Genomic DNA, 23630 nt, shown 5'->3' on the forward strand with positions numbered 1-23630 from the left:
TGCACCCGGCACAGCCCCGCCCTCCGCCTTAGCCTTGCTCTCACGCCCACCTCCCGGTGGAGCACGGCCCTCTCCGGGCACCGGCAGCGCCTCCGCGCCCCGCGGCACTTTTTTCTCCTCTCCACCCGCCTGAGGGCGGCCCGTGGCAAAACGCCCCACGGAGACAGAGGGGTCTTCAGGTACAGCTCGCAGGGCCTGAGCGGCGGGAAGCAGACCTGAGCCGGAGCTAGTACCTCAGCAGTGTAGGTCCAGCTCAGGATGAAGGTGAGCGAGCCGCGCAGGCTGGGCAAGAGGCCGCTTCAGGGGAGAAGGGAGGCGCTGCACTGCGCCGGCAGAGTTCTTTCTCCCCTACGTGGGACACTTCCTCCCGCGGAGCCCGGCCTAGCCGGGTCTGCACCACCGTTTAGCCTGATAGACAATCCGACCCACCAATGAAAAGCTGCCTTCCTACGTCTCCAGCCAATGAGCGAGCGGTGCCTGGTGAAGAGAGGGCTGCTGCCGGGCGCACCCCTCGAGCGGGGCTCTCCTGAGCCGAGCCCCGGCTGCGGCGCCCCCCGTCTAACGGTCACAGACAGGCGCCTCCTTTCCCGCCCGCCAGGGCTTCTGTCACCTGCTGGGCTCTCCTTCCCTCAGAGGGGCAGTTGTATCTGCCGGGGAGCGTCGTCTGCTGGGGAGAACAGAGGGGGAGCAAGATCTCGGGGAAGCCGCTTGCGAACGGAAGGGGACGACACGCACCCCTATCGCATGAAGCTCTCTTAACGCACTGGTTCGAGCTATGGGCTCTCGAGCTATGACTTCCTGGGAAGTCTTCCAGCGATGAAGAGTTTCACATATGCTTCTAAGGCTGTCGTAAAACTACACAAAATTACTTGTAGCTTGATATTTTTAAAAAGTGAGAGATCGACTTTCCGGTGGTTCATTTGCAAAAGCTGAATTAGCTTGTAGTCTGCAATTAACTTACTGCCAAGGAAATAGAAGCATTAAAAGTGTTAGAAATGCCTTTCTTCTACCACCCTCCCCTTTAGAAAGAATTAGTAAGTGCCAAACAGAGCAGACAGTCTATCTAATTTTTACAACTACACAAGCAGAAGGATGCTATTCTTCTCCAAAACAAAAAACCCCACCCTTGAAACACCTTAAAAAGACATTACAATACAAAGCAATGTGCAGCCCCGAGGTCCGCATTATTATCACCATGTTTTCCTAACACTATAAATAACCTACTGTAACTACCAGTTCATATAATGCATTCTAGTGTGTCTGCAGATGAGGCTAAACACGAGCGTGAAACACTTTTGACTCTTCAATTTTTAATCTAGTGTCATAAGCACTAGATAACCTTTAAAGCCTTACAAATAAGCTGAAGTACTACAGAAAACACTTATCTCATGCAATTGTTTTGTAGTTGCTTATTTATTTTTGGTATTGGTTCTAATAATTTGTACCTGTGTTCTTACATTCCTCTTTTTTCCTTTTTTTCACAGCTCCAGACCTAATATTCCTAAATATGACTCTTTGGGCCTGGTCGTGTGAACTTAGGTAAGAAACCTCATTCTCAGTAGTAAGTACTATTCCATACAAGATGCTTGCAAGACTGAGACTGTAGTCTTCTGTAACAGCAAATTAAATAAAGGTGGTTGGAGGGTACTTGCTTTTCATAGAAATCAATGTGTTTATCTTTTCCTGTATTGTTCTATATGATGTTCACTTGTATTTAACCCTTAATTAAATCAAATTTCATTTTTTATTTACAAGCAATTCTCTAAGGGGTAACATATCCTGTGTAAGAAAAGAGGTATCCATATATTTTCTCCAGAACCATAGTTTTTTAACACCCTTTTTTACTCAAAGTTTCCCTACAGTTCAATGTAACATACATTTCTAAGTCTGTGCTGCACTCTGCTTGAGGGGAGTTTGTATGAGCATACTCAAATTAGCTTTAACGACGGTATCTTGGGCAACAGAAGCAAAGGTGTAAGCTAGCACTGTAACAGGCTAGCTATCCAGTATCTAGAATCCCTAGATGCACAGTTTGTGGTAAAGCCTATTATTTGTAAATCCATCTAGCGAGGCTGGTGAATCTAGGAGGCAAACATGACTAGAAACTGAAGCCCCACTGTCAAATGTTTGTAAACGGCTTATATACCTTTTGCAAAATTACAAATAGCGTTTTGGTGGCATGCAAGTCCTCCTTTGTGGCAATTAGCTAGAGCCTTTGTAAAAAAAATAAAGTAGAAAATACTTAAAATAATCTTTCTCTTCTTCCCTGTAAAAATACGTACAAAATAACCTCCATGTTTTTTCAGTTCCAGTATTGTGTCTAATAGCTTTTAGTATGATTATCTAATGAATTTCACCTTGTAAAATGCTAGCTTTAAGAATGTTTTCACCTCATACAATTTTGTTATTATAATAAATTCCAATTTTTAACATTTGACAATATCAAATATCAAGGCTACAGTGACATCTTGTGGCATTTTTTTAACTGTAGGTAAAGAAGCAATTTTCTTGTAGTCCTGTTGCATCGTTTTAAGACTGTATCCTGATTTTTTCAACAAGGATTTTTTAAATATATCTTTTAGATACTATTTTAAAAATCCTGTGTTGTATAAACATTGATTTCTACAGAACATTCAGAAGTGGCGATGAAGCCATTTAGACTCCAAAATATTTCCAAATGACATCTAGATAATCTCTTAGAAGAAATCATCACGTGCATATAATTTTGTTAAAAATATAAATTCTCAGTAATGTATTTTATTAAAGAATCTTAAGGCACTTTTATAACCATCAAGGGATAAAAAGTTACCAGCCTTTAAAAAATAAACAAACAAAACCCTTTTGGTTCCTAAGCACAATGAATTATGGCTAGAGCTGAAGTCTTATCTTTGAATTTTCTTTGCTTTCTAAGCCTAAGTGTTTAAGCCTGTGCTTTTTGATGGCTTTTTTTCCTCATGAGTGGGCCTTACCTAAATTAAGTGAATGTATGTGCCAACCAGTACACATTTTTTAAAAAATGAAATCTTGGTACTGCTCATCTGTATGCAAACTGTGAGCTTACTTTAGACATCAAACACTGAAAAATTTGGTCAATAATCTGAAAATAAATATATCACAACTCTGTTTTATGTATTTTATTTGACAATGGTACAAATTAAATTTACCAGTATAATAAAAGCTTGTTCTATTAATTCTTTCACTGATACAGAAGAACTGAAAAAAAAAAACCAAAAACAAAAAAACCAAACCAAACACCAACCCAAAACTACTCCTTGCCCCCAACAAAGAACCCAATACTAAGATTTGGCTGAGTTGACAGTTCATTTCACATTTTACAAGTAAGGTAAACAACATCTGTGAGTCTTCACAATTGTAGTTGATACTGCACAGAACAGAAATTACAGACCAGTAAGTAAATGAAATGCAGTAAACTACCACTAAGAAAGTTGTGTTTCTGGAAAGATCATAGACCTGTTTGTACACTACTTACCAATACAGCACAATAATTAAAAGCTACTTTTCACTATTACAACAAAATTAAGCAGACTCTACATTGTCATTTTAAGATTTTGCCCTTTAAATCTTGCAAAAGTACTAGGAAGACTTCACTGAACAGAAACCAAAGCCTTTACCACTGACAGAACAAGGTAAAAGAATCCTCCGTTCCCCCAAAGAAACCCAGAGACTCACACCCAGAATCAGCCCTGCTGTAAAGAACTTGTCACATTTTTCAACCACTTTTTGTTCAGCTAACTTATTACAAAAAATGATAAAATTATACACCATTTGTGCAGATGCTATTTGTGTACCAGGTATTAGCTGTTATTGATTGCCCATTGATACCTTTGAACTGATACTAAGAATCAATTAAAAGGTGATGCAGATGAAACTAAATCTACTTGAGATGCCAGATTTGATTCCTCTCTGTGATCCAGGAAAATCACTCTTTTGTTCTTTCCTCTGTACCACAAAAAAGTTCTGTAACTGCAATGGAAAAAGTTTGTCCTGTCTATGTTAGCACAATGTTTCCAGAACTAGAGTCCCAATCTAACAAAAGCTGTTAATAATAGCTCTGTTTCTTGCTATAGGTTAAGCCATGGATTTCAGAGACTGATAATAGTCCAGCCCTGTCAAGTATCACTGTAGCTTAAAATATTTTTTTTATAATGCTTTACCCATTCATTGCACATTTTAATTCCATTGTCATAGCCACCAAAAACAGAGATGAAAAGAACCAAAAAGTAAAGTAGATACTCATTTGAAAGAGTAGTTAAAAAAACAGTAGACCTGTAATATTACAAAATGTACACTCTGTAATAAATGTAGAGCAGCTTGCTCTTATTAGGAATTGTAAATAAGACAATTTTTAAAAAGTGAGGATTTTCTTGGTCGCATTTTTGTAACAATGTACATGCAAAATATCAAAATAAAACTAAGTACTATAGAGAGTATCAGTAAGTAATATCCCATCCATTTCTTCTGGCTGCTTACGTAAGTTTCATATTTCATGTATTCATGTTTCTGACATTTCCAACTGCTAGGTTTTACCTTTCAGCTGCTTGCAGCATTTCAGCAACTCTAGGCAAATTAAGAATAGGAAAAAAAGCCACATCAGAGATCATTTTTCACTATCTCAGCAGTAGTAGATATTGTAGGCAATGGTTTTAGGACTATCTGAGATTAAGGTGAGGTACTCTTTTCTGGCTTACTTTCATAGCAGCTTCAGGAACATCTCAGAATACAGAATAGCTTATATACAATCATCAAAGGGGTTTTGTACAGGAGTCTAGAAGCCTGGCCCACAGTTTACTGTAGCCCTTCTATAGTTTCACTGGGAACTGGGTAGGAGGAGGTGAGGAGAGGAGGGAGAAGGCAAGGAAGCACCTCAACATATAACTGTCAAAAATATGCCTAGACCTCATTTGACTAGATACATATATTAAAAAAAAAAAAAATCAAAACATAAGCACTGAAGGGCATGGGTGCATTTTTGCCTGCATGTTTCTGAAGAACTGACCTAATTAATTGTAATAGCTTTTCAGGTTTTAAGGAAAGAGGACGATTTTATCACAACTAAACATTAGTATATATTCTTTAAGTTTTCTCAAAACTTACCTTGGAGAATTAGTAAGAAAGGGAAAAAAAAATATAAAAAGCCAAATGGAAAAAATTCAGAGGCTACAAATAAGGATGGCCAAGATGCAGTAATTACACCTTCTTCTCTCCTTGAACTCAGTACAATTCACCGAGTATTGTTTAACATCTAACCCCTGAAATTCATTGTCTTACATTTTATTTTTGTGATTGGCATAATTAGGAAAACCAAACTGAGAAATCATGATATTAGAATATTTTAAAGGCATGCCATCATAAATATTAACCAGTTTATTTACACAGTAAGATCTCTGTAACAAATGCTCTGCTCGATGCCACATTCCAGCATAGCCACTGTTAGTGTCTTTTTCTAAATTTCTTATATCAACAGGCTTCACAAACACTCCTGAAGGCTTTCCAGTATGTTTGGCTACCAGAAAATTCATGGCAATATCATCACAATTTTGAGTTTCATCTATTAAGGCATAAACAGCTTCTGGCTGTCTTTGAAAGTCTTCTAAATACCCACTATGAAAAAATGCTGCACCAATAAGAACCATAGAATACTGATCTCCGTTTCCAAATCCAGGGTTCTGCAATTCAAAGCTGCCATAACTGTATACACCTGAAGGAGTAGAAATGTGCTTTCTAGGAACAAATCCCACTATATGTTCTGGAAATTGCTGAAAGAAAAAAGAAATTTAAAAAATCAAAATTAAGCCCACACTGCGAAATGTGCGTTAAATATTTTCCTAAGAGAGATTTATGCTTTTCTTAAATGAGAGGAGCACAAGATTATTGTCAGGAAAGAATGAAATTGTTGGTATATGGTCCTCTGATCTGCATAAATGTTGCAATTAAATACAGTTTTGCAAAACTGACACAATATGCCCCATTCCACATCATGTAGTGCCAAGAAACATCTATCCACAATTTGCAGCTGTACATTTGGCACTCAAAATAAGTTTACAGATGATTTCTCTTACAGAGAAAAAACCCACACACTTTTGTTTTGCAGCCTACTATCAATTTAAATAAATTCAGCATCCAGCAACTTCAGTGTTCATGTACAAGAAGAGTTAAAAATTTGAAAGTTACAGATTACAGGTATAGCTACTATTGAATATTTTTGCAATTTCTACTATTCAATGCTTCAAGCCTTCTAAAATTTAACTTTATAGCTAGAAAATCAATGGTAAAACATTATGATATAGTATTACTCTAATTAAAACCATTAATCTCAATTGTAACTCACAAATACTGCCTGCCAAGGTGCAAAACATTACCTGCCAAACAGAAAAGGCAAAAGCAAGGTCATGAGCACTGACTAGTGTATCATCATCCATCATTAAAACAGCTGAAGGGAGGAAAAAAAAAAAAAAAAGAAAAACTTTTAACTTATTGAAAGATTAAATACATGAGCACAGTATGCAGCACAGTATGCAACAAGTTAGCTGTGAAACTTCTATAACCATCAAGCTGAATTGCAGACGTGAATTGTAACTCCTTGAAAGTAGACTGAGAAAACATTAGATTTCAAAGCTAAAGCAAGGTTGCAGCTTTGTGGTAACTGGAAGCAAACCTAAGTTTTAGATTATTTGCCAGGCTGTAACAAAACTCAGCAACATTTGCTCATCTGTAGTACAGCTGGACAGATATGTGTTGGAAAACTTGGGAGTGTTTGGCAAACCAACTTAAAATTCTACTACTCTTGTGTAAAAATACAACTAAAATGAAGAGTTAGATACCATTCTTTAGCGTATGAGATTTATATGGGATTCTTAGTATAAAACTTTACCCATCTCCTCACTACTTGCAAGTTTTAAACAAGCAAGCTTAATAAATTGCACAGGCAACGTTCAATATGATTAACTACAGAATGGAGAATCTGTGCCCCAAATTTTAGACAAATACTATCAGAAAGTGGAAAAGGAAAGATATTCTTAGATCAGAACTCCAGATGCATTAAAGCTTTTTAAGTTTATAGTCAGAATAAATCCTATTACAGTAAATAAAACACCTGGGAAGTTGAAGTTTATAGTGTCTTCTTAGAAGTCATGGGTTTTGAGTAGCAAGGCATGTTAGGAAGGGGGCAGTAAACAGAATTACTTTTACTAATCATGAGTAAGGTCAGGTCTGTAATGCAACATATGGGGTTTTTTTCCACTTGAAACAAACAGGGCTTATTGTTGTGCTTCTCCTGGAAAGAGCTTAGGAAGAATATTAGATGAATAGCCAAAAGACTGGGGGAAATACCCTTAAAAAGGATGCATAATTTGAGATAGAGAGCCAGACTGCTAGGGAGGAAGCTTCTCTGAAGAGCAGAACATGCTTGAGAACTTAGTCTTAAAATGAATGGATTAAATCAAGTCTTTATCAGATGACTTAAGTGCAAATTAATGCAGAGACTCAACAAATACATGCACTATGAATTTCAGTTTACACTATAAAGGAAAGAGAGGCTGATCCACCTATGTCTGCCTGACAAAGGAAATGGAGGACAGACACGGATGCAAAAGCTCATGAAATGCATTTGACTTCCCTCTGTTTTTCCGTACTCTTCATTGACAGCCTCTAGCCTGCTGCTGGTGGGGGTGGTGTGCATCTGATATCATAACATAAGTTTCTTCTATATTACCCACATTCTATTACATGGCCCAACAGATCCATGGATTTATTACATAGTATAACTCAAACCATCTCTCTTTTAGCATTCAGATTTTAAGTGTGAAAATAATATTAGCAGTAGCGATACAAACTGCTGATTACCTTTTGTTTCCAGCTCAGGGAAATTCTGGAGTCTGTTCCTCATGCGATTTATAGTTTGAACTTTAAAGACAACAGGGACAGGATGAGGCCCCAAGGAATTCCACATTTCCTCTGGTATCTTCTCACCAATGTTGTTCCACACAACAATTACTTTATGTAGGTGGGGGATGGCTTGATAATGATTTAAAAGCTTTAGCAGTAAGTCAGTTCTATTATATGTCTGCATAATAAGAGTAAATGAATCCAAGGCAGACTGACTCTGGGTTTTTGGTTCCCTTCTCAAATTGGGCATTTTGTCATCTTTGATATTGGGAAGCAAAGCTGTTAAAGCACCTGCCACAAGCAGTAAGACAATGATCACCACAGAAGTGAAGCGTAGTAGGCGGATTCCCATAACTCTTCCTGGAAGCTTACAGAAGTGAAAATACCTTTAAAACAAGTAACAGGAAGGGAAAAGTCATTAATCCCATGTATCATTATCTCCCTTACTTGAGCAAAACTGCCACAATATTAAGTAGACTTTTGTTTAAGTAAATAAATAAGGAGGATTTTAGGACTTGGGACAATTACTTTCAACTATCAAGACAGATACTTCTGGTACTCAGTTCCTATGTTTACTTGCTTTTCACTTTTTTGGTTAACTTTGTATGTCATTGTTCTGTGAAAATGAATCTAGAATAATTCTTTAACTCTAGATTGTTCATCATCTCTTATTTTCTCAGTACTGCATTTTTGATTGAACATTTACATACCTCACCAAACCCATCCAGCTGAAATTAGAAAGCAAATTTGTACAGAGATTCAGTATTTTCAGCATTGCACGAGCTCTGCCTTAGCTGGGAAACAAAAGGGACAGAAGGTGCCTCCTCAAGAGCTCTGGCAGAAAGGAGGAAGTTAAATGCTTTCTTTTTCCATTGTTCAGGCACCATACACAGAAGGAACGATCTTTATCACCGATTTGCTGGACATTTTGTCAATAGTTTGTATATCTGCTTGATAATGGTTACTAACGTGAAAAATATGATTCTGATCATACTAACTGAGGCTATTAACACAAGTGGAGCAAAAGAAACATGCCAAATGGAGTAATGTAGGAATGCAACAACATCAGTAACAGCTGGTCTGCTAAATCTAGAACTCAGCAGAAACTGGAAATGTCAGGTGCTATGTATCTGCTAACTGGGGGAGCAGCCATAGTATAAGGCAGGGGTTTCTGGATCCTCCTGATTTTGGCGCTAAACAGGAGCTCTTAAAAAGTGGCTCGTACAAAGGCAGCCTCGACATTCATGACTATTAGGCAGCACTCCCAGTTCTCTAGACATTTATAAACTGTATTCTCAGCAGGATCCAGCAGCCACTGCATTCCATAGTTTGCACCTCAAATGTGTCATCCATGTCTGTTCTTCCTCCTTTACTTGCAAGATTAGTATGACTTGAATACAAGATGAATATTCTAAGCTTACTACTAAACAGTTACTAATCTATACATATTACTCATGTTACTCCCATTAGTAATTTCTAGGCTTTCAGCAGGGAATTCTGATCAAATTAAGTGATTCAGGACAGCCCCATCAATTACAATTTTTGAGAGAGTATCTGTGTGTTTTTTTCACAGAAGTTTTGATCATTTTGTTCCACAGTGCATATACCATGCTTGAAAATATGAATGTAAATTATTTTAGTCTAAAAAACCACTCAACCTACCTCATTGTTGCCAAGTAGGATTGTTTTTCCCCCCTTGCTTTTACAGGACAGTTGTTTGTGATCTTTGAATCTGCTGGAAATTAAAGGGACTGTATAACTGAAGATCAAGAGTTATCCCACATGCTACCCAGCATTCTTTTACAGTAAACGTTGCTCTGAATTACTGATCGATGTACGCATTTTTGGCAATTATCCAACCCCTTTTCCTATTGCTCAGTTGAATAATTGTCTTTGCCTTTCAATGAACACTCCAGAAAGAAGTTAGTACACCAGTTAGTTAGAAAGAAAAGCACAGCGTATGTGTCTGCTTGTGAAATTGTTGCTTTGTACCAATGCAGTGTCTATGTGTTCCATCCTTAGGGTCAACTACAGATACAAATAGGTCTCCAGGACCTCACAGTCTGTTGTATTGTTCACCAGGCACCACTAAAATGTATATTTGGCTATCACAGTCAGGTAAGTAGTCCCAATAAAATTACTTTCTTTTCTGGCTCATCCCCTTCACACTCTCTTTCCACTAAGCTTACCAGTTGTGTCAGAGGTTTAAGACACAGCATTTTGTTCTTCCCATCCAGTTTGGCAGCTTGGCAGAAGGGAATGCAAATCTGAGTGTAAGCACAAAAAGGAAGGATGCAGAAGGTGCAGGACTGCAGCCTAAGAAACTGGTGTCTGTTAAGGCTCCTAGGTTGTTGGAGGGATTTTTGTTCTTTTCAAACTAGTTGAACAAAGAAAGGGAGTTTTTATTTCTGATTTAGGAATGGTACTATAAAAGTTTAGAGAGTGACAACTTGTATTTAATAATTGAACATATGTGAAATTTTGTAACAGTAATTTGTTTAGGTTATATAAAGTTACTTCTTAAAAGTACAGAACTGCCAATTTATGTGGATACCAATCTGAATATGTCCACACATACAGGTCTTCCCAAATTTGAGTTCCAGTTTTACCACTGACTTATTTTGTGAGGCTGGAGAGGCCATTGAAACTATTTCCAGAAGTTAATCACTTTTGGTTGCTTCATTTTGTAGGTGTAAACAATCATGCCTCACTTCTAAAACTGATTGGCAGCAGTAGCTACTCAGCATTTCTGAGGACCACCATATCTTGGTCATACGTGCTTTTAAAAAGGTGAACCTTAGATTCTCTTTCCCCAGTTGCAACCTAGACACCACAATACTTACCAATACTACTGTAACCATTAGTTAGTTAAAATTTAAATGCATACTTAAGATGAAAGTATAAATGTTGTGTACTGTGGTAATGAGACTTCCTGGCTTGCCATACATTTTTGCATTTACTCAGTTGCATACAGTAGGCTGTAATGATGAGTAAGGATTATATTATTATATATTCCCTAATTAAAATAAACGTCTATATAAAATCTTTAGAATTAGCATCGTGGCACTTTCAGTAAGAAAGTGCTGATCAGTTTTGCTAATTAAGTTATGAAATTGCAATGCAAGATTGACCTCTTTAAAAAATTCTTACAATACCCCCTGTAAAGAACACCTCTTCAAAACAAAACTGACGAAAATAAAAACCCTATGTCAAAATACAGCATTTCAATCCTCACTCCAAGAAGAAGACTTCTTGAACGGGTTCCCCTCTCTCCGTGAGCAGCACCTCATAATAGCATTTCATAACAATTACATGCAGCCACGCAGTAGAAGCGAACAGCTTCCCCTCCTGGGCAGAGCACGCCGTCCCCCCGCGCACCGCCCAGCCCGGCCGCCCTCCGCACGGTTTCGCTCACGTTCCGGAGGGCGCCGGTATTGCCGCTTGCTTCCCCAGCGGTGAAGCGCTACCAGCAGCTGGGCTGTGCTTCCGAGGCGTCACCAGCGGCAGCGAGCGCGGCGGCAGGCGGCACGGGAGGGCAGGACAGGGCGGGGCGGGCCAGAGGAGAGGAGGTGCCGGCCCGGCACCCCGCGGCTCAGCTCGGCTCGTCCGCACAGGCCGCTCCGGTGACTCAGGGGCGGCCCGGGCGGGACCGCCGGAGCGCTACGGCGGCGCCGCCGTATCCCGCTTCCTGTGGGGCGTCTCTCCGCTTCCTCCCGGCAGGCCCCGGTTTGTAGTTCGGGGTCCTGCCGCCGGCAGGGCGCTTCCCCCCGCCCGGCTCTGGCGGCTCTGGCTGTCACGCAGCTTCCCAGAGCGCGGCCGTACGCCGCAGCCCGGGTCCGGCCGTGGGGGGCCAGGCCGCCGCCCCAGCCCCGTACCAGGCGCTGCCGCAGCAGCTGCCCCGGGAGCACTGGGCATCGTGAGCAGAACGCGGGCGAGCCGCTGGCCGGGGGTGGATGAGGCCTCACGCGCCGGGGTGGAGCTGAGTTTGGATTTTCGCCGGCAGCGGCGCTAGCTCGGGCAGCGCGCGCTGCTCCGCGTGCCTGCGCCCCAGAGCCCCCCCAGCAACCTGGCCCAGCAGCGCCCGCCCCCGCCAGCCCGGGCCCCGCCCCCGTCAGCCCGGGCCTCTCCCCCGCCAGCCCGGGCCACGCCCCCACCGCCACGCCCCCGCAGCCCCGTGTGCCGTCGCGGCGCGCAGGCGCGCAGTGGTAGACCGGAAGCGTGACTGGCGTGTGGGCGGGCCGTGGGGGGAGCGCTCCCGCCCCGTCTGCCTGCCCTGCCGGCCGGGCACGCCGCGGCCCCGGCGCCGGGAAGATGTTGCCCCTCTCCATCAAGGACGATGAATACAAGCCGCCCAGACTCAACCTGCTCAGGAAGGTGTCGGGCTGGTTCAGGTGAGCGGCCCGGGGCGGGACCGGCCGGGCGCAGCGGGGGCCAGGGCCGTGGCCGAGCCCCCGCGGTAGGGGCTGGGGAAGGTTGATGCCGAGGGCGCCTGGGCCGCCCGGCGAGCGGGTCTGGCTTTCCGCCGCTGCGTCCTGCTCTACCGGCGGCGGGTGACCCGCTGTGTGCTCCGTGCGCAGGTCCATCCTGGCGGACAAGACCTCCCGCAACCTCTTCTTCTTCCTCTGCCTCAATCTCTCCTTCGCCTTCGTGGAGCTGCTCTACGGCATCTGGAGTAACAGGTAGCGGGGCGGGGGGCTGCGGCGCGGGGCGGCCGGCGGGGCGGGAGCGGCTCCCAGCGCGCAGGAAGCGGCGCCTCCCGCCGCGGCCAGTGCCACGTCTCCCTCTCGGCGGGGCCGGGTCGGGGCGCCGCGGGCCGGGGCCGTGCGGCCGGGCCTGGCCTCCTGGCCCGCCGTCCGGAGGGGCCGGTCGGCTGAGCGTTGAGGGCTGCCGGAGAGCTTCCCCCGACCGGGAGCGCTCTCGTGGGTAGCGACCGGGTCCGCCATCCCCTCAGCCAGATCCCAGCGGCGCGGAGGGGGAGGCGCTTTTGCTTGGGGGCGCGACTGGGCGCATTACGGAAGAATGCTGTTTGAAACTGGTGTCTTGCCGGCCGTGCTGCTCGGCTCCTTGCTGAGAAGGAACCCTGGCCTTGGCGTGAGTTACAAGACCCAGGGGTCGTAACCGTTTCGTGCCTGCCGCTCGGCACAGAGATCCTTTGTTTGGGAGAGTGGCTTCATCTGTAAGTTGATAGCTGGGTGGCGAAAGCCAGCACTGCACCAAACATCCTTGTCTCTGAGTGAGAAACGGGAATTAGCGCGTCCTGGTGTAGCTAAGTGGTACTTTATGTAGCGTATGTGTTCACAAAGGTGGAAAAAACAGGAGGGACTTGACTAAATTGCCGAAAAATCTGTAGTAAAATATAAGCAGAAATGCAAAATAACTTTAGTACTGGTGTATGGTGTACAGGTAGAGAACAGACAATGGCAGTGGTATCTCCATCATGCTTCGTTCTTGATAGAGTTGTTTTATGGTGGTATTTCAGTCTCTAAGTCAGTACTTCATGCCTGTCCACTTCGAATTGGAAATGTCATTTAAGCCCAACAGTGTGTCCTTCCATATGGAACTTAAAGTAGTCTTTATCAAAAGCTGTGGTATGGACACAGATTACTGGGACTCTTAATCAAGAGTCTTGAGTGAAAGCAGCAACACGGATTTGGAAAGAGTTGCATCCTATATTTATCACTTTTCTTTGAATCTTTCAAACTGTACTATAAAATCCTTAACCTTGATTACAGTAATTGCTACTGTAGCACTAGTGAGAACTCGGGGCTATCTTGGGCACAGACTATCTTGGCAATGTGCAGACCATCTTGGATGTGCTTGGTTTTGACTTTGATGTTGATTCACTTTGCAGTTGTATGAGGATTATTGTACGCGTAGCCTGTTTATTCAAGTATGGATATTTTTGTTAATAGCTCAGAAGATGCACATATTTTTTTCAATGGTTCAGGTATAAAGAGCTTTATGTTCAAGTGAGTTTGTTCTGATGTCTGTCTTTTAGGCATAATAATTTTTTGGTAGTGTGACCAGAAACGAAATCTATACCAAAAAAAGTCCTGTATATGAGATAATTAAACTGAGAAACTGAAGCGACACTTGCCGGAAACTTGTCACTGAAGAACTGGGTTTACTGGAATTGGGAAGACTCTTACTTGTTTTTGTTCATTATAGAGATTAAGAAGTGGGATTTGCTGAATAGTTATTAGTTGGACCTCATGCTTATATTTCAAGTCACTAATTTCAGGTATCTTTACATTAAGCCTAGATTTTGGGCTAGAGCAAAACAGTATCTTAGCAAGTATCTCTTTAGTAGAGAGGACTAGCAGAGAATGAGGAATGCCGTCAGTCAAAGCAGATGGTTCATTCCTTGGAAGAACAAACACAACAAGCAAGCAAGGAGCCCTACAGGGAAAATTATTTATTGATTTTTGAAAAACACAGCTGCTTTAATCGCCACGTGAGAGATGCGGAAACAGAAAGTTTGTAAAGGGGATTTTCTGTATCATCTTGGAGCACTTCTTTATTCCACTGTGGCCTGTCTTGGGTATGGCCAGTGCCTGATGCTGCAAGTGTTAGAAGCATGATCTTGAATTCTGTTCTCTCTAGTGTCCTTGATGATGTCAGTGAGTGTAAGATAGCAAGGCTAACAGGCTGCCATGATTATTCAGATGATTCTTCCCTTGGCTTCCACAGGCTAAGGAATTTCTTTTTAATTGTGATTCTGAAAACTACACTTTTATCCATTTAAATTTAAGCAGATTGCTGTGAGTTCTTTGACTAGGATATTCTTATTTCAAAATCAAATCTATGATTTCAGCCCCCAAAATTTTTGTCGGCAGGTTCTAGAAGTCTTCAATTTTAATTTCTTTTTTTTTTAATTCTTGTTTCTTACATTCTCCTTAGCTTTTGTTTGCCAAATAAGTTGTTTCCTGAACTCATATAGCTGTTTTGTCATTTATGTGATCCTCTTACAAATACTCTGGTCTGTGCTTCAAGAACATCAACATACAACAGAACTGGATGTGGTATTTTGCTAGCTGAGAGCTTGTTGAAAGTTGAAATCTGCAACTCGGGCTGTTCTGTTTTAAAATACTCTTACATGCATACTTGTGTAATTTGGTATTTAAACTTATGTTATTAAATCAACTATGGAAGTGTCCTCGTTTAGACACAACATGTTTGAGTACAGGGTTTGTAGGAGATTATACTCTGGATGATGTGTTCCAGCTCTAATGGAAGTTCTTGCATGCATCCCACGTTGCTAGTGGTTGACTGGATCGCTTGTTTACTTTAGTAATCACTTTGCACCCAGTTTTTTAAGGTCTTGTTAATTTACAGGACATTTTAAAAAAAGCCTCAGCTGAAATCAGATTGATCTTACTAGGCTTCCTATTGTCTGTGCACCTGAATCTCTTCTAGCTCTATCTATAATATAGGGCATGTTTATGCCATGTGGTGAACTGCATTGCAGACACAGGGTGTACTGACCCCTGTTGATAAATCCACATGACTCTGGCTACTTGGAGATGTTAGCTTAGATCTTGAAAGCAGCACAGCTATGTTGGTGTTGCACCTATGGTAAGTCTTGCCTCTGTGAGATTTGCAGGTCAGTGCCATGATAACTTGCTGCATGATTTCTGGTTCTAGAGCTAGTATGGGATTTTGTTTCAGTAACAGTCCTTACACACTCTTCTCTTTCCCAGGAGACTCTAAACAAAAAAAAAAACCCTCAGAAACCACTAGCTATCTCTGTTTAGCCATGCTTATTACTTCAATTTCATAATCATTACAAACTTACGGTTACTGTCACCGTAATTGCCTTCTGCCTGAATATTTGGTGTGTTTTGTGGTATTTTTCCCCACTGCATCTTCCTTACTGCTCAGAACCAAACCTAGTGAGCTGTTTCCCTAGGGATGTCACCAGGTTTTGGGGAGCGGGAAGCTGTCACCTATACCCTTCCAGAATTCGATAGGAAATTCCATTCCTCTGCTTCATAGGCATCCAGCTAAAACCTTTGGTCCTCCTTTAAAGTTTGTTCAGAACAACTTCATCTGTTTCCTGCTTTGGTGGCTAGAGCACCTAAGGACAATTTATCATGACATCATCCTGTACCTTAAATACGTTGAAGTTGTATGTATATATACCTCTGTATGTGTCCGTAAACTATATATGTAAATAGAGACAGAGCACAAGACTTGATCTCTCTCCTCTCTTCCAAACCCACTTCTTCCACAGTTGAGTGTTTCATCTGAAACACTTCAGATTAATCTTAAAATTTATTTCAGTCAGGCTGAAATGGTTTGGTTTCTTAATGCAAAGTAGTTCGAACTTTGGCTAATGAAACTTTGTATTTTACTTCAGTGTCAAAATGCGGCTGTCCTCTAGAACTTGTTACTACCAGTAATTGCTTTTTTGTTCTTCAGTTTCCAGGGACTGAGTTGTGTACGTAATTGTTCTTAGACAACCAAAGGATTGGGGAAATAGAACTTTTGGGACAATTGTAATAACAAATGCTCATCAGTACCTTTGTATCAAATGTCTTCTCAAATACGAAGGGATTTTTGTGTTATGATGCACATACTTCCTTGCAGACTTACAGAACCTGTTTATGATTAGTAATTTGGTAAAATTTGGCAACTGTTGTGTGTGGTGTTAAATCCAGTTTACATACAGCCTGATACATATAGCCATTTACATACAAACTGATACAAGTTCTACTGACTGGGTAACTCGTGAACTAAGTTAAGTTACTTTGAACTTTGTAGGGTAAAACAGCATGCTAAACTTTTCCTGTGTTTGTTAATCAAGATTGTAGTTGTGCATTGGTCATTGAAATAAATTGTATAAGAAGTGATCTTTCAGCCTCTGCTTCCTTCAGCTTCTAGATCAAAGGGGAGTGTGTGTCTTCTAGTCAAGGCCTTGCAGCTGATAAGGCAAAGATTTGAGCCTGATAAGGTTTACAAGCAGTGGCTCATCATTGTTCTAATACCACTCTATCATTTTTGAACTGGAATTAGCTTGGATCCATTCAGCTGAAAGCACAGATGGAGCAAGTATTTGCTTGCTTTTATTTGTGTGTGGACATATTCCAGTCAGCCTAGAAGAGTAATGGTGATTGCCAGCAAAAGGAGCAAATGATTGCTATCTTTACACTTAGCAAAATAAAGAAGCAGCCAACCATAGCAACTTAGCGCTCTTGTCCGCATTTTGATTTTTTAAAAATCCTTGATAGAGCTCTGTGCTCTCAGGAGTACTATTGTTGCTTCCTTTGATTTAGTGTAGCTTCACCACAGCATGTTAACCTTGGATGTGTGTGATCTCTGTAGAGATCAGGATGCTGGAAACCTTGCTTTTTGCTGTGAAGTAATGTAGTTACTTATCCGTCTCTCATCATAGTCTGTTATAGTGAGAACTAGATGCATCTTGGATAAATTCTCTACCTGTTTAGGATTCAGGCTAAAACACTGTCTGAAGGTTTGTGATTGTAAATTTGAAGATCGAGTAGCAATAAATTAAAAAGAATGCAGGTCTGGTGCTTTGGCAATGCCATCAGGGACTGGCTTCTCTGCACAGGTAAAATATAAAACAGATGTAAACATAAAAGATGGCTATTTAGGAAAGGTATGTAGTAGTCAAAAGTACTTAACAAATATATTGCTTGCTGTCCTGCTTTTATTTCGGGCAAAAGAGATTATGATCTTAGAATTCCCTGTGTACTGAAATTCCATTTTTTCAGCCTGCTATACTCCTAGAAAATGTCAAGTTGCTGCAGTGTGAATGAACATCAAAGACAAATTCTCATCTGATGATGTGTTAGTTTCCTCTCTGATGCTAGAGAGGAAAACTGCTATGCTGAAGTAGACTTTGCAGTCTTGGAATGTTTGGCATAATGAACTAAAACTATAAGTGGAAGACTTCAGTCTTTACAGGCCTAAAATATTTTGTCACAGGCATATGTTTGTCAAAATTTTATGAAACTTTATTTTGATTGATTCATTGGGGTTTTTTACTGCAGACATTAAAGAATTTTTGACCAATTTTCCCTGTGTGTGAAAACTCTTCCGAAGTATCAAGTTTGAAAATGGATTTGAGAATATTGCTTTTGTAAATGCTTAGTGCCATCCACTATGGTGGTATTGGTAGTCTTCAGCAGAACAGTGTTAGTGTTATTGCCCTAGTTAACCTACATATACACTGCATATAATAGATACTCAGAAGCAGTATCTTTAAACCAAATTTTCTTTTTTAACCAGATGTGAAATACTATTTTTACAAACTTATGTGGGGTCAGTATTTAAATGCAACTTGCATGTGTACACTTTTCTAGCTGAATTTGCTCATACGGTCAAACTATAAATCGAAATATAAGAACAAATACCTGCCACTAGAATTATGTTGAGGAGAGATGCGGCTGTGGGTATATCTGCTCCAGTGGCTTTGGTTTGTGTCAGTGGAAACCACCCCCCACTACCACCAAAACCATATGCTAGGAGGATTTTTTTTGCCAAGCACTCTTCTGAAGTGCCTTCCCTAATCTGACAAAAGCAGTTTTATCATCGTATTTGCATTGGTGGTCTAATGTGGGTTTCTCCTCTGTGCTAGCAAAACCGTGTCTGAAGCTTAGACACACAGTGTATTCTGCTAGTGTGTAAAAGATTAAATGCTGGTTTTTTCATACTCAACATGTAGCATATGGAACATAACTTTTCTTTTTTCCTGTTTTTTTTCTAGTTTAGGTCTAATATCAGATTCTTTTCATATGTTTTTTGACTGTACTGCTCTATTGGCTGGATTAGCAGCTTCAGTTATTTCAAAATGGAGGTCAAACGATGCTTTCTCATATGGGTAAGAAACTTCAGGCTGTTTCCTTAATGTATTTTGGTAAATGTCTAGGTGGTAATTTTTCACTGTATGAACAAAACCTTTTTTTGCAGAACATGGAAAAGCTATGTTGAAAGTGTGGTTTTGTAAGGTGAGTTATGTAAACCTTTAAGTTAGTGTCCCCCTAGAAATAATAAAAATGTGAAGGCATTGCTTTTGGGGAGCAGGTTTATCACTTAAGATCTCTGTGGTCGTGCTAGTGGAAACAAGTTACACAGCAGAAAGTTGCCCTGCATTGTCATGTGTTCCCAGCACCAGTGAAGTAAGAGCAGCCGCATCATGGGTTTGTCCTTGCAGCGCAGTGAGGTGCGTTACAGGAAATCTCAGACTGCTGGTGCCCCATGCCTTCTTTGGAACAGAAAGTTACAACTGAAGGGTGCTAAGTCTCAGTGATGTTGCACCTGAGATTACAAGCCATGCTTCTCAGAACCAGCAGGATTCAACAGCTGTGGCTACCATTAACACAGATCCTCAAGGCTGAGGTATGTCATCCCATACTGCCCTTCATGGATATAGCTGCTGCAGCTGGTTCTGTGTGAAGGGCACTTGGTTCCATTGCACATTGCAGTTGTGCCCTATAAAACAATACTGGTGATACAATATTATTAATTGGTGATACTGATTAATTAACAGCAAATGAGCTGTAACATGAGTTGCTGCATTCCCCATAGCATTACTGCCCTGAATGTCAGCATTTTTTTTCAGCTGTCTTGCCTAAGCATGGATCAGGTAGTTTGAAACTTTAAAGCACTGTTTAATTAAGGTGGAAACTCCAATGTGCCTAGAAATCAATTTAGGAAGAATTGATTGTACCATGATCTAATTGCAATGAAAGCAGGTTCTGTATTAATTACTGCTCTGCATTTAAACAGCTCGTGTTCCATTTATTAGAGAACAGCCACAATTTATTAAGTCTGATGTTTGCTACATTGGAATTACATGTTATTCTAACCTGGGTGGTTTTTATTGGAAAAATTTAGTAGCTGAAATAATTAATTTCGACTTAAAATTTTACTAAAAATCCCCCCTACTAGAGGGATAACAAATTAATGTATGGCTGTTTGATATTAAACAGAACTTTACATCAGCAGACTTTGATTACATCTCACATGCTTATCTTACTTTGTGGCTTCTGAATGCACGCTTATACCATAACTTCCAGTAGAGATGATCTTAAATGGGAAGATTTTGACACATTGAAAGTTTTTTTCATCTAGATCAAGTAACGGCTGATCTAGATCAAGCAATTTCTGTCAAAATATGACATGGTGAATTTCATATACTTGTCTGTAGTTTATATACTGCATCTTCCATTTAGCAATACAGTGTAATACAACTGTTTAAGAACTAGAAGATTGTACTCCAGTCTCTAAGTTCCACTTTTAATTTTTGGCATTTAAATGGAGATGGTAATATCTGCTGTTGCTTTTTTGTTTCTTGCAGGTATGTTCGAGCAGAAGTACTTGCTGGTTTTGTAAATGGTTTATTCCTCATCTTTACAGCATTCTTCATTTTTTCTGAAGGTGTTGAGGTATGTTATGAAGTCAATTGCACTATCAATTGTCACACTTCTATTTGTAGAGCATATTTAATGGGGATAAAATTATTTAAATTGATTATGTTTGTAATTGGTTAAAAATCTGTGATTTGCACAGAGAATAGGACTATCTGAAATTTTGTGACACAGAAACCCAGCTTTTTCAGTGTATCTGTACTAGCTTCTTAAATAGTGTATTTTGACTGTGTGTAAAGATTCTGTGAGATTTACCCTGTCCTTTTTTCAGCCAGTTAAGTATGTCATAGAAAGATTTTTACTTCTCATTGTTAAAGGACAAATGAGGCCAAGAAAGTAAGGTCAAAACTAGTCATTCAGAGGACAGAAGTTAGTCATAAGAAATGGAAATACATTCTGTGAAGAAGTTGGACTAACTCATTAAAGAAAGAGCGTTATCTTCCAAATCTTGAAGTCTGATATAAATGGCAAGTAGTAATAGCTTTAACATTTACAAGGGCACTTTTCTTGAAATTTTTTTTTTTTTAACAAGATGGTTCAGGTGATAATTTCAATATGAAAATTTAGACATCAATGGTGTCTGCACTGGAGTGAAGTAGGATTAAGAGTAAAATTGATAACTGATTCTGATCAGCTTGCATGAATGCTTTTACTTTTTAAGGGGAGATGCACTATAAATTTGTTTAGACTTCTAGTTCATTCTAGTGGGTTTTTTTTAAGAGCACTGGGAAGAGCTTTCAGGAACATACCCTCTACATAGATAAGCCTGTAAATACTTCAAAATCAGTACAAACTGGGCTGAAATTGCCTAAAAGCTTGGGAAAACTTCACTCCAAATCTAGAAACAGCAACAAACCTTACTAGAAAAATTAAAAACTACTACTGGGTCAAGGGTAATGTTGAAACATCATTCTTTTCCTGCTGGTCTTAGCTCCCATGCTAAGTATTCCCTTTGCTTCTGGTGGTGACTCCTTTTTTCTCTGTCACTTCAAAATTTTACATCTGCTGAAAGTTTCATTGTCTTGCTATTGCCTGTACCTTTTGTCCCTGTGGATGGATGGTGAATGTTTCTGTCCCCTGTCAATAGTAATTTACACTCTTCAACACTTAGCTTCAGATGCAAATTGTGTTGGGCCTTGAAAAAAACTTCCAAAGAAAGTAGGGTAAAAAAGAATTTAAAAAAATCAATCTAGATTGTAGAAGTTTTGAAAAATGCCACAATTTGTTCTGAGTCTTCATTTCATTCCCCTCATCCCCTCACTCTTCTAAGGAGAAAGGAAGAAATGGCATTCTGGACTCTTGGAAGTTGTTTGGATGACTTGGGCAATCCATGTATTGCAACAAACTTGAATGTTTTCATATGGCGTTGAGCCACATCCCACAGCATAATGAAATCTTATGATAAAAGTTAGCTAGACTATCAGAATATTCTACTATACTTTCACAGCTTTAATAATAAAACTTCAACTTCAGACAGTAAGAATTAGTCTGTGTACCATCCCAAAAACTGAAAGTCCTCAGTAATTTTTAATTATGTTTTTATATATGCCTGTTTGTATCAGAATGCTCCTGTATCTAAGCAGTTTTTTCAGTGCCTTTTAATAATGTAAAGAGATTGTAAAACTCTACATTTGCTTCCTGGGGGGTTTTTTGTTTGTGTGTGTTTGTTTTTTTTTTCCCCAGAGAGCACTTGAGCCTCCTGATGTGCATCATGAGAGACTTCTTCCTGTTTCTGTACTAGGATTCATTGTAAATCTTATAGGAATATTTGTTTTTCAACATGGAGGTCATGGGCATTCGCATGGCTCTGGTAGGATGTCTAACTTTCAGTACCGTTTCCTTTCTTGGCACCCTGTGTTCCAGGACCTTATAATCCTCCAATGAGAACCCCAGGATTAAATTTTAATGTCTTTTTAGTGACAATCCTAGCCAAATGTATATGTGACTTGTTGCAATATTGACTTGTATGTTTTATCACTAGCCCTCGTATGTCACTACCATACTTCTCATGTTAATATCCATTAACTGGAAGACCTAGAACTCCAGAATCTGCTTTCTGGAGCACGCACGCTTCTGCACCTTATTGGAAAAGATTTGCAGAGTGTCTTTTGGACAAAATTAAGCTGGACTTAAGAGAGGGCTTGGCTGGAAAATTTACAAAACAATGCCTGAACCAAATTTTAAGTATGGGATGATTCAGCTTCAGGTGCTTCTCAACCTAGTGTCTTTTTAATTTAAATGCAGAATTTATTTGCCTAAATATATATGGTAAACATTTTGGGTGTTTTTTTCCTGCAAAGCTAATTGGTATCTCTTTCAGCTTAACATAGACTGATATAGACTGGTGGAGGAAAATAGTTTTTGGTCTTTAAGCAGCAATTTAAGCTTGAATTTTTAATGTGTGAATGATAGACAATTTCTGGTTTCTTTAAAACAGCTATTTTTAATGTGCTTGTATCTAATTATGTAAATTTTTTTCAAATTGTACTAAAAGGGTAGCACAATTTGTCTTGGAAGTGGGAATGTATAAAAGCACTTGACTTCTCAAATCAGGTGTATATTTTATACAGCTGCACAGCATAGATTTAAATGACAAGCAGCTTGTGTTAATTTTCTTAACTTACTTAAAACCATACCTTAAGATGACCTGAAAGATTAATAGGTTTTGAGTAGCTTAGAAACAAATGTAAGCATAATTTTATTCAGCATTTAAATTTATACTCTGACGGTGATATTTGTTTATAGGGCATGAACACAGCCATTCTCTATTTAATGGTGGTCTCAGCCACGGACACAGTCACAGAGGTCATGGTCACAGCCATGAACATAAACATGCCCATGGACATACTCATGATCATGGCCATAGCCATGGACACTCTCACGGTCAGGATTATTGTCATGGTAAGTACTTTGTTAATGTCATAGACCATCTTGACTCAATTTAAATTTGCTAATAATGCTTTACTGGAAAAAAAAAAGAGAGGGTGCTGACAGCTTGTTGCGAGCATACATGGAAGTAGTTTCACTAAATGTGTGGTATGCTAAGCCACCGCCATGATTTGTGTCTCATTGTGGTAAATGCTGTTTCACTTGCGGTAAGTTAGTTTTTAAAGGTTTTGCTTTACCTACATTTTTTGAACGTTCACCATAATGTTATGTGTTGGCAAAAGATAAAAACAGATGTATGCTGTAGCAATATAATGAAATTAGTTATCAAGTGCTCTGTTTCAATTTTTCATTAAAATCAAAAAACAAAGTTAAGCTGCTTTGCTAGTGTTCTCCATCTGAATAATTTTGCAGACCAAGATATTAGGAAAGATGAACAAGCAATTT

At 40.2% G+C, this 23630-nt stretch overlaps 3 protein-coding genes and 1 long non-coding RNA gene across 14 annotated transcripts in view; 2 read left to right on the forward strand and 2 right to left on the reverse strand.

The window, feature by feature from the left end:
- The window catches only part of CDC14A (cell division cycle 14A), a 59956-nt gene extending 59573 nt beyond the window's left edge, over window positions 1–383 (reverse strand). Inside the window, exon 1 of one of the 2 annotated variants that reach the window (XM_072867033.1) lies at window positions 234–383. The gene's annotated coding sequence lies outside the window, so the exon portion shown is untranslated. The other variant, XM_072867035.1, reaches the window with a different exon arrangement.
- LOC140654078 (uncharacterized) lies at window positions 32–10270 on the forward strand. The gene is made up of 4 exons (XR_012043341.1): window positions 32–264; window positions 1485–1539; window positions 9928–10023; window positions 10143–10270. It is a non-coding gene; the product is annotated as an uncharacterized lncRNA (long non-coding RNA).
- Window positions 3131–11963, reverse strand: EXTL2 (exostosin like glycosyltransferase 2). 9 transcript variants are annotated; one of them, XM_072867047.1, is made up of 6 exons: window positions 11321–11963; window positions 10095–10172; window positions 9568–9637; window positions 7864–8291; window positions 6381–6451; window positions 3131–5777 (listed from the first exon to the last, which is right to left on the reverse strand). In XM_072867047.1, exons 3-6 carry the CDS (start codon window positions 9570–9572, stop codon window positions 5286–5288), a joined length of 996 nt encoding a protein of 331 aa, XP_072723148.1. In that variant the 5' UTR covers window positions 9573–9637; window positions 10095–10172; window positions 11321–11963; the 3' UTR covers window positions 3131–5285. The 9 variants fall into 9 exon arrangements, with proteins under 9 accessions (XP_072723148.1, XP_072723143.1, XP_072723145.1 ...); XM_072867042.1 differs by having other exon boundaries at window positions 9568–9640; XM_072867044.1 differs by having other exon boundaries at window positions 9568–9640; window positions 10095–10282.
- A 146-nt stretch (window positions 11964–12109) lies between these two features.
- The window catches only part of SLC30A7 (solute carrier family 30 member 7), a 34199-nt gene continuing 22678 nt past the window's right edge, over window positions 12110–23630 (forward strand). The window contains exons 1-6 of one of the 2 annotated variants that reach the window (XM_072867038.1): window positions 12110–12296; window positions 12483–12584; window positions 18635–18748; window positions 20228–20315; window positions 21981–22107; window positions 23043–23198. In XM_072867038.1, the coding sequence (XP_072723139.1) occupies window positions 12217–12296; window positions 12483–12584; window positions 18635–18748; window positions 20228–20315; window positions 21981–22107; window positions 23043–23198 (667 nt within the window). In that variant the 5' untranslated portion in view covers window positions 12110–12216. The remainder of the gene's footprint in view (window positions 12297–12482; window positions 12585–18634; window positions 18749–20227; window positions 20316–21980; window positions 22108–23042; window positions 23199–23630) is intronic. The other variant, XM_072867039.1, reaches the window with a different exon arrangement.

This window comes from Ciconia boyciana, chromosome 7 (assembly GCF_034638445.1).
Source record: "Ciconia boyciana chromosome 7, ASM3463844v1, whole genome shotgun sequence".
NCBI classification, from domain to species: Eukaryota; Metazoa; Chordata; class Aves; order Ciconiiformes; family Ciconiidae; genus Ciconia; species Ciconia boyciana.

Coding starts and splice junctions, on each gene's coding strand:
- EXTL2 (XM_072867040.1), bottom strand. CDS start 11,195: ATGAGGTGCTGCTCACGGAGAGAGGGGAACCCGTTCAAGAAGTCTTCT. Junction 9,638..11,140: donor CAAGAAGTCTTCTTCTTGGA/GTGAGGATTGAA, acceptor AATTTCCAGCAG/ATTCAAAGATCACAAACAAC. Junction 8,292..9,567: donor TCCTACTTGGCAACAATGAG/GTAGGTTGAGTG, acceptor CTTGTTTTAAAG/GTATTTTCACTTCTGTAAGC.